Here is a 14,958-nt window from a genome sequence, read left to right on the forward strand (position 1 = left end):
ACCACCACCACCACCACCACCACCACCACCACCACCACCACCACCACTACTACCATGGAAGTGAGCCAATCCATCTAAAGCAACAAAGCACCCTGAGCAATTGTTTTATGTGTAAGTGCTTTAGGTGATGAGAGTGTAGTGAAGAATATATATCTTAGAGCAATAAATTCTGGGCTCAAGTTCTACACTAATGTTTACTGTGTGATTTTTTCGGAGCCTCAGTTTCTTCATTTGTAAAATGAGGATAATACTGACACTTCCTATCACACAGGGCTATTGAGCAAAGCTCTAAATCTTAAAGTGCTAAATAAGTATGAACTACTGGGTGCTTAAGCTTTAGTAGCTTAAAATTGCACGAAGACTTTGGGGACATCCTGTGTTACTGTCACTTATAAAAAGAATAGTAAGAGAAAGTATATTTACTTAACCTCTTATTGCCCATGAGAAGATGAAGCACAGAAAAGGATTAATAAGGGAAATGAAGACCAGGTGACACATGAATAGAAGTGTCATGAATAAGGATATAAAAAATAAGAGTGCTATAGAATGGTGCGAAATAAATTGTACATCCAGACACTGAAAAGAGCAGAGATAAATAAGGGCAAAAGCACAACCAGAGTACAGATAATTAACTTGAACAATATTAAGTGGTTCAATTTTTTTCATCTTTTACAATATGACCAATTTAGAAGTCTCTCTTGGGGGGCAGCTAGGTGGCACAGTGAATAGAGCTCTAGCCTTGGAGTCAGGAGGACCTGAGTTCAAATGCAGCCTCAGACACTTAATAGCTATGTGACTCAGAGCAAGTCACTTAACCCTGACTGTCTCACCAAAAAAAAAAAAAAAAAAAGGTCTCTCTTGGGAAATACTGTTCTCTACTACTGGAATGAGACTTCTAGTTTAGGGCTTCTCCTAAAATATGATAATTAGTAGATTCACGAGAGCTCATTAATCACAACTTAAAGTTGAAGTAAATTTCTAGTTTTTAAAAAGGCAATGCTTTTTCTTTTCTAAAAGTTTGGTTTTAGATATATAGCCCCATACAACAGTGAAATTCTTTATCTCTAGCAAAGGCAATTGTAACTGTATGTAACTCTTTATGTTCACAGACACAAGTCTAACCAAAATAAATGAATAAGTTTATCTATACCTTTATGGTGCTATCTTTAGGCCCAAACAATGAATTGCTAGGATTGAAGGCAGAAGAGTTCTGGCCTAGAACTCTCATGCTGCCCCCCTTTCCCTCTAACTGACCAAATACAGGGCCAATAAACTAATATGATAAATTTATAGCAAATGGGACAAGGTTATTGGAGTTCCTCAGGGCTCTCCCTCCAGTTCCTAGGCTATACCTTTACATTATAAGGAAGGCCTTTTGGAGACACATAATTATTACCTACTACTTACTGTTGTTGAGTCATTTCAGTTGTGTCTGACTCTTCATGACCCCATTTGGGGTTTTCTTGGCAAAGATACTGCAGTAGTTTTCGATTTCCTTCTCCGGCTCATTTTACAAATGAGAAAATGGAGGCAAACAGGGTTACATGACTTGCCCAGGGTCACAAAGCTAGTTAGTGTCTGATGGCAGATTTGAACTCAATTCTTCCTGACCCCAGGCCTGGCACTCTGTCCACTTCGCCACCTAGTTGTTCCATCATTACCTGCAACTAGCATGCTGCATTTCCCAAAGGCACAAAAATTTGTAAAAGGGGAGACTGCAGAATGTTTAAGACAAATGGAAGAGGAAGGAAAGAGATGAAGAAAGCCAAGATGGCAGAATAAAAGCAGTGACTTGCTTGAGCTCTCCCCCAAATCCCTCCAAATACCTGTATAAAATGTCTCTAAAAAAAAGAAAGAGATGAAGAATTTAAATGAAAAAAGACAAAAGAAATAGGAAAAGGAAAGGAAGAACTGATAAAAGTCAGCAATAGTGATTCTACTTTCACAAAAGACTCAAGTCCCTGTTTGGGGTCTGAGTTGCTTAATAAATATAAAATTTAATAGTACAAATGGAATTTCAAAATATAAATTGTTCATCAGTATAGATGAGGTTGGGAAAGCAATCTCTGATGTTAATTGTAAAGTACATATAATAATATTTTTTAAAAAGTTATATTCTAAACACTACAAAAAATGGTCATTTTACCTCAAAAGGATGCTGACCCCACCCTTGAACTGTGGAATGTTCAGAAACTTAAGAGAGAAAGCAGGATGAAGAATGAAGCAATGATAAATAACTTACCTCTCCTAGTCCTTCTAGTGCTCGGACTGCAATGAGAAAGCCCACTCCTAAATCTGCAGCAATGGGGGTCAATAATGTGAGCAAAGAGGTACCAAGTATTCCAAATCCCAAAAGCAGCTTTCCACCCACTTTACTGGCAACATATCCACCAGGAATCTGAGTGATGATATAGCCATAAAAAAAGGAGCCAAGAATCCATCCCTGAGTTTCTGCATCCCAATGGTATTTCTTTCCCTAGAACACAGCAATAAAAATTATTTTAGTATCTGACTTCAAGAACTTATTTTTCACTTCAAAATTAATCATCTTTGTCAACTATTTTAATCTGTGTGACAGTTAAGAAATGAGAACCTTTTGATAGCTAATGTGACTATATGAGCTCCAGGAATACAGTCTGAAGGAATTGTATTGATACGCAGGGAGCTAAAATCTCCAAGCCATCAGGAAAGATGGCTGTTTTATGGAACATCTTAGGATAAAGAAAACAATCTGATCAGCTGAAGGTGTTTTATAACTTATTGAGACAAAGAGGTCTTTTAGAACAAAAAGCTTCATATGCTTTATTCAGAATATTAAAAATTCTCTTTAGGTTTACATTCCTTTCAGCTTTAGAACAAGTGTACAGACACTTTAATTATCCGGGCATCAAATAATATATTGTTGTTGTTCAATCATTTCAGTTGTGTTCAACTCTTTGTGACCCATTTGGGATTTTCTTGGCAGAGATATTGGAGTCGTTTGTCATTTCCTTCTCCAGCTCATTTTACACATGAGGAAATTGAGATATGCAGGGTTAAGTGACTTGCCCAGGGTCACACAACTATGAAGTGTCTGATGTCTTCCTGCCTTCAGGCCCAACGCTCTATCCACAGCACCATCTAGTTGCCCCCCAAATAATATATATCATGCAGGTGAATTATATTGTCAACTCACTGTAGGCAAGGATTTTATTTAATTTTTGGGAGGAGCTCAACACTTAATTTTTAAACCTCAGATAGCTTTGGTTTGACTTGGTTAACATGTGCAAATCTATCGAGAATGTCTTTATCATAGATATATCAGCATACACACACATACAGACATATCAACATTTTAATTATACTTTTGGATTCAACTTTTGGATTATATGTACATAGCATATTTCAATTGATAGATTATCTGTGGTTATCTGCCCCTCAAATTGGATTTTGGATTAAAACCAGAAATAGATGTCAAGACTATTATATACATCTGACTGTATAATTTATCTGTATTCCAAAACCAAAGATTTTGAAACATTCATACTCTCTCCTTAAGCAATATGTTTTACTCCCACAGCTTCAACTATCACCTCTATGAAGATGACAGACAAATCTCTATTTCCTATAAGTCATCTGGATCAAGTGTCACATCAAATCCCACATATCTGAAACCATGCTCATTATTTCTACTTCTAAACTTGACCTTTCTTACTTCCCTATTTCTATATGTGGCACCACCACTCACTCAGTCTTTTAAATTTGAAATTTGGATGTTTCTTTTGACTCTTCCTTCTCTGTCACTAGTCATATCCAATCAATCAATTACAAAGTCTTACTGACTTTATCTCATTAATGGAAGCACAGCATTCTAAGTAAGGTAAGGGAAAAGTCCTACTAGACTCCGACCTGGTTGGACAACATCTTGAATCTCAGAGTTTTGGATGTTGAATTTAGGAAGGATATTGATAATTAGAACATGTCCAAATAAAGGCAACTAGGATTGTGAAGGAATCAAACCTGCCACATAAGGATTAACTGAAGGAACTGGTTATGTTTAGCCTGAAGAAGAGAAGAACTGGGGAGAGGAGGAAGGTTAAAGAAGGGGGCTGAATGACAGCTGAATTTAGAGGGCTGTCAGGTGAAAGAGGATTTAAAATGATTTTACTTGGCTTCAGAATTCTCAACAACCATGAACATTACCTGTACAAAGAAGGCCAGCAAGTGGGGATCATATGTGAGATCACACATCCACTACTGTAGTGTTCGTTCCTTTCATTTATTTTTGAAGCTTCATTTTTTTATTAATAATTTTCATTTTTGTTATTGTGGGGCAGCTTAGTGGCATGGTACATAAAGCAACTCAGGAAGACCTATGTTCAAATCCTGTTTCAGATACTAACTGTCTGATGCTGGGCAAATCATATAACATTTCTCAGCTTCAGTTTCTTCATCTGTAAAATGAGGATAATAATAGCACCTAAACCACAAAAGGCTGTTGTGAAGATAGAATAAAATACATATAGTTTAAAGTACTATGTAAATGCTAGCTAATATCATCATCATTATTTTTATGAACCTGAAAAACAACAATTAATATGAACGTTTCCATATGGAAAGAACAGAAAGACATGCAGAAAACTGGGAATCTCTACAATGAACAGTTAAAAAAAAAGCATATAATAAATCAGCAGTTATCCTACTATCTGGTCTTCCTCTGAGCTTCCTTCTTTTCTCTTTTGTATTTAAAAAAACACTGCTATGATCCCTTTCTTTTCTCCTTTTTCCAGCAGTACTATCACATGTCCCTCACCTCCAAATCCTCCCCAGCTTGTTCCTTTTAATATACATTAAATATTACATAACAGTACTAATATTGTCCTGCTTTCTGTATGCTCCTCTGAATCTCTCTCTAGCCTCCTCTGAGTATCTTAGAAGTGTTTCAATGATGACCTTTTTTTTCGAATCACTATCATTATCCCCCAAATAAAAACCCCATCTTGTAACAAAAACAGTTATAAATAAGCAATTTGTGTGCTAATGATCATGAATAAAAATGTAGGACTTGGTTGGCACCTTATGGTTGTTATTGCTGTTGTTTAGTCATTTCAGTCATACTTGACTCTCTGTGACCCCATTTGGGATTTTCTTGGCAAAGATACTGGAGGAGTTTGCCATTTCTTTCTCCAGCTCATTTTACAGATGAGGAAACTGAAGCAAATAGAGTTAAGTGACTTGCCCAGGGTCACACAGCTAATAAGTGTTTGAGGCCAGATTTAAACTCACAAAGATGAGTTTTCCTGGCTCCAAGCCTGGCGCTCTATCCACTGTGCCACCTAGTTGCCTTTGGCACTTTATGGCAGGTAATTTCAAAGAACATAATTTGACACAGAAACTAAATCCACATCTATGTTAGAGAAACCTTTATTGTGCCAGGTTCTACTATTCTTTTAAAGTGGCAAAGGCATAAGAAGTAACATACATGTTGTATTACACAGTCTGGCAAAATACAGGGCAGTTTTCCCCTTCTCTAGTTGATTTATTTCGTACAGTCTCTCCCTACTCCAATCTATCCTCCATATGCTAATCACAAAGTGATTTTCCTTAAGCACAAATCTCATCATATTGCTGTCCTACTCAATTCAGTTGGTTCCCATGGCCTCTTTGGCTTTTAAAACCAGCCATAACTTGGCCCCATCCACTTCTCTTCCCTTGGTTTACATTACTCAGCTTTCTATATGCTATGATCCAGCCAAACTGCCCTTGCTGTCCCACTCTCTCTGTTAGGACACAGTGAATAGGGCATTGAACTTGAAGTCATAAATAACCTGGGTTCAAATCCTGCCTAATATACTCACTTGGGTAACTGTATGACTCTAGGCAAGTCACTTAATTTCTCCGTGCCTCAGGTTTGTTTTTTAATAAACAGCATGGTATCTAGAGGATAGAATGCTAGACTTAGAGTGGGTAAAATGTTCATTCAAATCCCTTCTCAGACACTTACTGGCCTTGGGACCCCAGGCAAGTCACTCCATCTCTGGGCCTCTGTTTCCCACTTTGTAAAAATGAAGGGGTGGGGCTCAATAACTTCTAAGGGCTCTTCCAGCTCCAAATGTAAAATCCCTTCTCTATGCCAGTCATCCCCCATGCCTGGGAGGCACTCTCCCCTCACCTCCAATCTCTTACTTCCTTCCAGACTGAGCTCAAGTGCCAGGTCCTATATGAAGTCTTTCCTGAAACCTACAATTGTCAGTGTCCTTCCTCTCTGCCTTCTATTTACTCTATATATGTGTATGTGTACACACACACACACACACACACACACACACACACACACACACACATATCTTTCCCAGCAGAATTCAAGCACACAGAAAGCAGGGACTGTCTTACTTTTATCTTTGTATACTCAGTACCTGGCACAGTGCCCAGTATACAGTGGGTGCTTAATGAATGTTTGTTGATTAATTCCCCTCATTAAGTTTCTAGAGAGAAGGAACTATTAGTTTTTGTTTTTCTTTCCCCAGTGCCAGAGGAACATAGTAGGTACAGTGAATTTAAACAATTAAGTGGAAACTGTAGAATTTCCACTCAGCTTAAGGAAAAACAGAGCTATTCAAAAGAGAAATGGGCTGCTTTGGAAGGCAGTGAGTTCTCCCATAATTGAAGGCCTTCAAGCAGGGATTAAATGGCATTAACTTGTTAGGGATGTTGTAGGGTCAAGCCAGAAGACCTCTGAGATTCCCCCTAATTAAGAGATTCTATGATAACCCCTCTCACCTCTGCGCCCTAGTCTCTCTATTCCCATTGCAACAACTCTAGTAAGAATCGGTCCTCATTCCCATTGGCCATGACTACTGAAATTGCCTAACAAATCTGTCACTCTTTCATCCCTCTACTCTAACCTTCATGGAGCTGCTTTAATCTTCTTTAAATTTAGATTAAAATCAAAGAAAAAACCCTCCAGTATAGTTTAAATGTTTGGCATTCAAGGCCCTTCAAAACCAGGTACTACTCTACCTTTCCAGCCTTATCTCAAGACTCCTTTCCAGACACTCTGCATTCCAGCCAACAAAACTTTTCCCTGTCCTCAGTACTTCTTGTACTTTCCAGTTCATGCCTTTGGTCATGTTGTTATGCCCTTACTGTCTTTTCTTTTTCATTTTTTAAAATTCTTATGTATACTTTAAAGCTTAGCTAAAATGTCACTCCCTTCTTTCCTAATTTTTTCATTCAGTAATGACCCTCCACATCTTGGGCTTCATACAGCACTTTGTTTGGCAAATAACCAGTCCATTTCCCTCCTCCCCCAACACTGTGATCCAGGGACACTGGTCGCCTTGCTATTTCTTTTTTTTTTTTTTGGTGAGGCAATCAGGATTAAGTGACTTGCCCAGGGTCACACAGCTAGTAAGTGTCAAGTGTCTAAGGCTGAATTTCAACTCAGGTCCTCCTGACTCCAAGTCCAGAGCTCTATCCACTGTGCCATCTAGCTGTCCCTTCCTTGCTATTTCTTGAACAAGATGTTCTCATCTCCTGACTTCAGACATTTTCAGTGGTTGTCCTCCATGCCTGCCTAGCTCTGCCTCCTAGCTTCTCTAGCATCCTTCTATAAGAAGCCTTTCCCAATTCCCCTTGATTCTTGTGCCTTCACACTGTTGATTATTTCCAATTTATTATGAACACATCTTATTTGTACATAGCTGTTGCCATGTCCTCTCCCCCATTAGACTGTGAGCTCCTTGAGAGCAGGGAATGTCTTTTGTCTTTCTGTGTACCATTAGCACTTAACACACTGCCTGGCCTGTGATAGGCGCTTAATAAATGTTTACTGACTGGCTAACTATTCTTAAGCCTATCTTTTTGATTCTATAAAAATTACAAAAATCTTTTGATTTTTACAAAGAAATAAAATCACCAGACGGATGAAAAGAAACAAATATTATAATAAAAATAAGGTCATCAATCTCTTCTACTTGTACCAGTAACCTCATCCTTGCAACAAAGAAAAAACAATAAAATTATTTTTTTCAATTGTTTATAAAACTATTTGGTGTTCACTTATTAATTCCTACTTCAATAGTATTTGGACATGTTCCTCTTGCCCAATTGCCCATAGGCATGTTCAAGTGTGGAGAAAATTTTTCTCCTAGATGGTTCAGGGTTTTGATTTCTGATCTGCAATTTGGTGCCTCTCCGTAAACAAGTCATAGTATATAAATCAATTGCAGAGTACAGAAAACTGACTGTGATAATACACCAGCACTCTTGGGAATAGTTAATATTAGCAACAACAACAAATCAAGTATTAAATAACATTCCTTTTAAAAGGTGCTGTTGCTTAGGGGCAGCTAGGTGGTGCAGTGGATAGACCTCCGGACTTGGAGTCTGGAGGACCTGAGTTCAAATGTGACCTCAGACACTTGACACTTACTAACTGTGTGACCCTGGGCAAGTCACTTAACCCCATTGCCTAGCCAAAAAGCAAAAAAAAAAAAAAAAGTGATGTTGCCAACATTTATCTCCTTGGACATATCTGGAGTGGAACAATGTAAATGCTTCTCAAACAGATCAATGTGTACCGTAGCAAAGTACCAGAAGTTATTTTTAGACTATGTTCGAAATAGATCAAACTAAAACTGTCACAGGTGGACTCGCTACCTAAGGGATTCCATTTGCTACATCAGAAGGGTGATTCTGAAGGTAAAACTTGAAGGTGGCAACTCTTATGGGACTTGTGGGTTAAAAAGAAACCCTATTTCAAAATCGTGCTTAGCTTTTTGCCCAAAAATTGCACTTATTCCTGACAATGGCTATTCTGCTTTAAGGTTATTTAGCAAAACTACTTTTTTTTAAATTAAAGAGCTAAACACCTACCGTTCGATTGTGAAAGTCTTCTATGGGAGCAGAATGTTCTGGGCATGCCTCAGAAGTTGTGTTTCTCTCCATACTTTTATTTGAATATACCATATCCACTAATGCTACACTTAGATTCACACGTAAGGCATAGAGGATGAAGAATCCAAAAAAGGCTATTATTGCTAAGTTGTAACGAGTGGAACAGCATACAGGAACTGAAACAAAAAACAAGTAAAAGTACCGTTAAGCGTAAGGCACCCAAAATACCAAACATGAGTGCATCCAAAATAATTTTAAAATAAAGTGTAATTCCATTATTTACAAACAACAAAACACAAACCACTTTGTAGTATCACAACATGTCAGGAATATATATTTAATTTAAATATTTAAATAAATTGTGCTTATTTTATATGTGATATTTAATTCAACTCTATTTCTACTAGGTAGAACATTATATATTTCTAGGCCCTACGGGAATGTAATTAAAAAAAATTTTTTTTAGATCTGTGATTTTATCTATGTTGAGAGTTCCTGGGGAAGAAACTCCAAAGCAGACAGGCCTTTAGAGAGTTGGCTGCGGCACTGAGAGGCTGGGGCAATGACCTGCCTACCTTTCGCACATCCAGGGTGCGTCAAAGACAGGATTTACAAGGTTAGTTCTTCATCTATTGATTCCATAGATTCAAAGACTAGAAATCATCTCGTTCATACCCTTCATTTTATAGATGAAGAAAATCAGGCTTCATAAGGTTAGATGATTTGCCCAAGGTCACACAGGTAGTAAATAGCAGAGCTGGGATCTACTACCCACCTTGTCCTCTCTTAGGAGTGTGATATGGAAGCCATTAATTCTTGGCTGCATTAAGAGGGACAAAATATTAGGAACTACAGTAGAGAGATAGTATGATATAGTACAGTCATTAAAGTGGGAAAACTTGGGATCAAGTCCTGCTTATGATACAAACTATTATTTTGTTTAAAGTTAATATATTTAAAGATAAATTGCAAATAATTTGGAGACAATGGTTCTATGTATGATCTCACTTTTAAAACTTTATTTCAAGCCTAGTGCTCCGTGGGATGGGCATTTTATGTTTGTTGAACAAACAATAAATTACAGTGAAGGCCCAAAGTCTCTCTCTCTGTCACCTGTCATTACCAAGGAACAGAAACAATTTTCAAAATCTTGCTCAGCATTCACAGATGACATGTACCAGTTCTGATCTAACAAGAAAAAATTAATTTAACTTTTTTAAAAAATTCAACAAACATTTACTGAGCACCAGCCATGTATATGGCACTGTGCTAGACTGTAAGGATGGTTACAAAAAAGAACAAGATTCAGCCCTTTAAGAATTTATTAGCAGGGGAGAGAAGAATGAATAACTTATATTAATAAATGAATATTTATGTTTAGTAAATGAATAACTAACAAAAAGCAGAATATTAATTAGATACAATTTTAAAATTTACTAAAAAAGTTCACATTTATTTGTGACTGAAAGTCATTGTAAATATTATTGAATTATGTTTACTACATGAACACTCATATTCTCTACTTTCATTCGATTCATGAAACATTCATTGTTTCTCAAAACTTCTTAGCATAATTACTTACTCTTGTCCTCTATAGTCACAGAAATAGGGTACTCCTATTCCTTACAATGATTAATTCCTCCATCTGTGCCTCTGCTGCTCTCTTGTATCTTCCACATGACAGCATGCTTAGGTCTCCTCAACACTAAAGAAGCCTTCTCTCATTCTAGTACATCTCTTCTCATCTTCACTACAAAACTTAGTGAAGAAAGGTCGTCAATATCCAGTGCTTATTTGCTCCCTGACTCATTCCCCCCATATTGATGCCACAACAATCCTTCCTATCCATAAATCTTATGTCTCCACCCAAAAATCTTTGGTGACTTCCTGTTGTCTACTAATTAAAGGCAAAACTTCTCTTCAGTCCACTTTACAGTCTGACCTCTCTCTTTCTCATCTTATAGAACTCTCTTCTACATTACAAACTGATCTGCTTTCTAATTTCTGAACAGCTTATGTGACATGGTGCTTTTGTTCACATCTTCTCTGTGTCTGAAATTCATGCCCACTTTGTCATATACTTAATTTTCTACAATATTCTAATTCAAATGCTACCTTCTCCACAGAGCCTTTCCTGCATTCTCAATCCCTCAATGATTTCATCCAAGTACCACACACTGTATTTTGTTTTATAATTCTATTGTGCTTATCACAAAGTTTTTGTATCATGTTCACTTGTGCTTGTATCTTTTTACCTACTAGACTGTCAGCTCCCAGAAGGCAGAAGGTTTTTCTCCCTTCTTCAAGCCTAGTGCTCCGTGGGATGGGCATTTTATGTCTGTTGAACAAACAATAAATTACAGTGAAGGCCCAAAGTCTCTCTCTCTGTCACCTGTCATTACCAAGGAACAGAAACAATTTTCAAAATCTTGCTCAGCATTCACAGATGACATGTACCAGTTCTGATCTAACAAGAAAACAGGTTCTGGGTAAAAGCCACTCCAAGTACATGGTAGTATTTATTTTGACTGCTCACAGGCCTTTTTTTTGGCTTATATCTTAGATCCTTGTGTTACATATAGGTCAGGTTGCCAGATGACAGAATTCTGGAGAGAAAGGGTGTTACTGTAAAAACTGTTGCATGGAACCTGCTGGTAATCCTTCCATTCTCTGTGAGAAAGGATGGCAAGGCTAAGAAAGCTCCATAGGTATTGTGTTAGATAACAAAGGGATAAGCAATTTAGACCATAAGTATCATCAAATGGCAACAGAATTGCGGTACTCTAGCATTTGTGCAGGGCAGCTAGATGGCTCAATAGATAGTGCCAGCCCTGCAGTCAGAAGGACCTGAGTTCAAATCTAGCCTCAGAAACTTAGTAGCTGTTTGCTTCTGGGCAACTCATTTGAACCTGTTTGCCTTAATTCCTCATCTGGAGAAGGAAATGGCAAACCACTCCAGTATCTTTGCCAAGAAAACCCCAACTAGGTTTTACACACTAAACAACTAGTACTTGTCATCATATGTCTCTGCTTTCTACTGCTTGGCTTTGGTTTTATTCTATCCTCTTTTTCCTTTTCCCTTTACTTCCTGCTTTTACTTTTGGACATCACAGTGACTTGATTAAGGTCACTTAGCTAGTATGCAGGAAACTGAACTAGGGATTACTTCAATAATAAAAGATGATGACGATGTTGGATGTTGTCCAGTTGTGTCCGATCCCAACCTCAGTTGGAGTTTTCTTGGCAAAGATACTGCAGTGGTTTCCCATTTCCTTCTCTGGCTCATTTTACAAATGAGGGATCTGAGACAGAGTTAAGTGACTTGCTCAGGGTCACACAGCTAGTAAGCCTCTAACCAATTCACCACTTACCTGCCTACTGATGATAATAGCTAGCATTTAAATGGCATCTTATTTGTGCCAGGCACTGTGGCAAGTGCTTTACAACTATCATCTCTTTTGATCTTCACAACAAACCTAGAAGATAGGAGCTATTATGGTCCTCATTTTACAGTTGGGTAAACTGAGGCAGGCCTTGGTTAAGAGACTTGGTCGAGGTCACACAGAGAACTTCAGAGAACTGCTTCTTTACTTTAATCACAGGCTGTTGCAGGAAATCTTTAGAAAACCTTTGGGAGCTTCATTACATCAATTCAAAATGCAGCAACATTATATAATACATTTCCCCACAATTTTGAATACTTAAAAATGCCTAAATGCATATAGCATTTACATACGCCCCTCCCCCAAACTTTAAGTACTCAAATGTATCACTATATCCTCCCCCCCCCCAAAAAACACAAACACCCAAAAAACCAGCTGCCTGACCACAATCATCCTTTTGCTGATAGGAAAGGGAAGAAGAGCAATAACAGATTCTATCCTTGGGTCACGAGACTGCCCCGAGTGCCTTGGGTCACCAGACTGCCCCGAGTGCCTTGGGTCACCCAGCAAGGAAACCGATGGAACCTCAGGGTCCAACGGAGCTCTCCAGGGCGCAGTGCCTGCCCCGCACCTGTCCTGCACCAGGGGTGGCAAGGCCAGCCCCACGTCCATCCCAGCCGGGACTGGGGGAAAGGGGGAGCGGTCAGGTTCAAGTCCTGCAGCTCCGGTCCCCCTCGCTCCAGCCGTGCAGGGAGGCGCCCTCGAGGCTGGGGCCCTTCCTGGGAAAGGAAGCGGGGGATGTTGGGGGGGGATGTAAAAGGGGTGTGTGGGTGTGACTCCGTGGGAGAAGGGTCCCTGCAGCCCCACTCCATCCTCTCCTTCTCCCGGCCCTCCCTCCCGGGTGGAGGAGAGGGGGCTCAGGCCGGGTCTCCCCCTGGCCGGCCGTGCAGCCCCGCTCACCTGGGCTACCCCGAGGGGGTTTCTGAAGTAAGGGGGTGCTGTGCAGCGCATCCTCGGACTCACTGTCGGAGAGGCGGCCCGCCGGGGATCTCATGACGTCTCCGGGAGGAAAGGGTAGAGTCCGAGACGAGAAGGAGAGAGGATGGGGCTAGCCGGTGCCTCGGAGCGGACAGACACATCAGCTGCCCCGCACTCGTCCCGCCCCGCCCCGCCCCGCCTCTGCCCTCCCCTGCAGGCTCCTCCTCCCTCCCCTATCCGGATGCCGAGTCGCCAGGCTGAAGCCCAGCGGCAGAATTGCCACCAGAGTCCCCGGCCGCCATCTTGAGAACGGGCACTTCCTTGGGAAGGTACAGAGGTGGAGTCCCGCCACGGTCGCCATCTTAAGTACGGGCATGGCCTCAGGGGTGGCTGAAGGCGCGCTCCTCCCGCGCTGGGGCGCCATCTTAGATGTGGGCATTGTGCCGAGTGTTGCGGAAGACTCTTCAAGCTTTCTCCACCTGGCGAGGAAGAGGAGTCTGCTTGTCCGCTTATCTGGGCGACTTTTGCCCTTTCGAGTCATCTGCTCCCACATGTTTTCCCTGGAGGGGCCTGCTCTTATCCCCCTCTATCTCTCAAAAATCTTAACGATGCCTGGCACATTTTATTGTTGTTCAGTCGTGTCTGATTCTTGACCCCATTTGAGGTTTTCTCAGCAAAGATACCGGAGTGGTTTGCCGTTTCCTTCTCTATGTCATTTTATAAATGAGGAAACTGAGGCAAACAGGGTTAAGTGACTTGGCCAGGGTCACACAGCTTTTAAGTGTCTGAGGTCTCATTTGAACTCGGGATGATGAGGCTTCCTGACCCCAGGCCTGGTACTCTCTCCATTTCCACCTAGCTGCCAGTAGGCGCTTAATAAATGTTTATTGATTGATTAAGAAAGTTAACGATGCCATTACTGTTTGAAACACAGCATGGGACTACCTTCTCCTCTTTGAAAAGGGAACGGTGATATTTGCTTTACCTCCCAAGTCTATTAATCAGGTATTCTGCAAGCTTTGAAGTACAGCCGGCACCTACCTGTCAGGCCCGGGATTAGGTGATAGAGAACACACAAAGATAATCAGTTTACAATCTACCCTGAGGAGACAGCATGGTCCTAGATAGGTGTCTATAAAATAGAGGTATTTATGGAGGGGGAGGTAGGAGGGTGGGGAAGGTCAGAAAAGGCCTCAAGGAGAAAGTGGCATTTGAGCCAAGGGTTGAAAAGGAAAATGCTCCGAAAACTTAATTTTGTGAGATATTGTTGTTCCACTATAACCACTCGAAAGTTATTTTGGGAGGGAAAAATCAAAAGGTCTGTTTATCTGTAAATGGAATGATAATAGCTGAAATTTACTTAGGTTTTAAAGTTTCCAAAAGGCTTTATGTACTTTTATCTCTTCAACAACCCTACCTTAGAGCTTTAGAGCAAGCCTACGGTTTTATCTCTTAACAATAATCCTACAAGGAAAATACTGGAACTAGTATTATCTGTATATAAGCTATGTGGCTTAGTAGCAGTGAAAAAGGTCTGGGATCATAGATCTGCCTCTAACACGTGGATTCGTAACCTTTTTTGTGTTCTTCAAGTCAATTAGCATTTATTAAGCCCTTACTGTGAACAAGACTGGGAATACAAAGAATGGCAAGAAATAGACCCTGCTCTCAGGGTCTGAGCTCATAATCTGATGGAGAAATCAATATACAAACAGCTATA

The 14,958-nt window shown here is 40.0% G+C and overlaps 1 protein-coding gene across 3 annotated transcripts in view; it reads right to left on the reverse strand.

Moving 5' to 3' along the window:
* SLC17A5 (solute carrier family 17 member 5) overlaps positions 1–13,415 on the reverse strand; it is a 63,625-nt gene extending 50,210 nt beyond the window's left edge. The window contains exons 1-3 of one of the 3 annotated variants that reach the window (XM_027852975.1): positions 11,133–11,227; positions 8,857–9,053; positions 2,243–2,476 (exon numbers count right to left, since the gene is read on the reverse strand). In XM_027852975.1, coding sequence (XP_027708776.1) covers positions 2,243–2,476; positions 8,857–9,053; positions 11,133–11,208 — 507 coding nt within the window. In that variant the 5' untranslated portion in view covers positions 11,209–11,227. Of the gene's footprint in view, positions 1–2,242; positions 2,477–8,856; positions 9,054–11,132; positions 11,228–13,220 lie in introns of those variants that run through there. The other 2 variants (XM_027852976.1, XM_027852974.1) reach the window with 2 other exon arrangements.
* Between the last annotated feature and the right edge of the window lie 1,543 nt (positions 13,416–14,958).

Source organism: Vombatus ursinus, unplaced genomic scaffold (genome assembly GCF_900497805.2).
Source record: "Vombatus ursinus unplaced genomic scaffold, bare-nosed wombat genome assembly UNPS02009835.1, whole genome shotgun sequence".
Lineage (NCBI taxonomy): Eukaryota > Metazoa > Chordata > Mammalia > Diprotodontia > Vombatidae > Vombatus > Vombatus ursinus.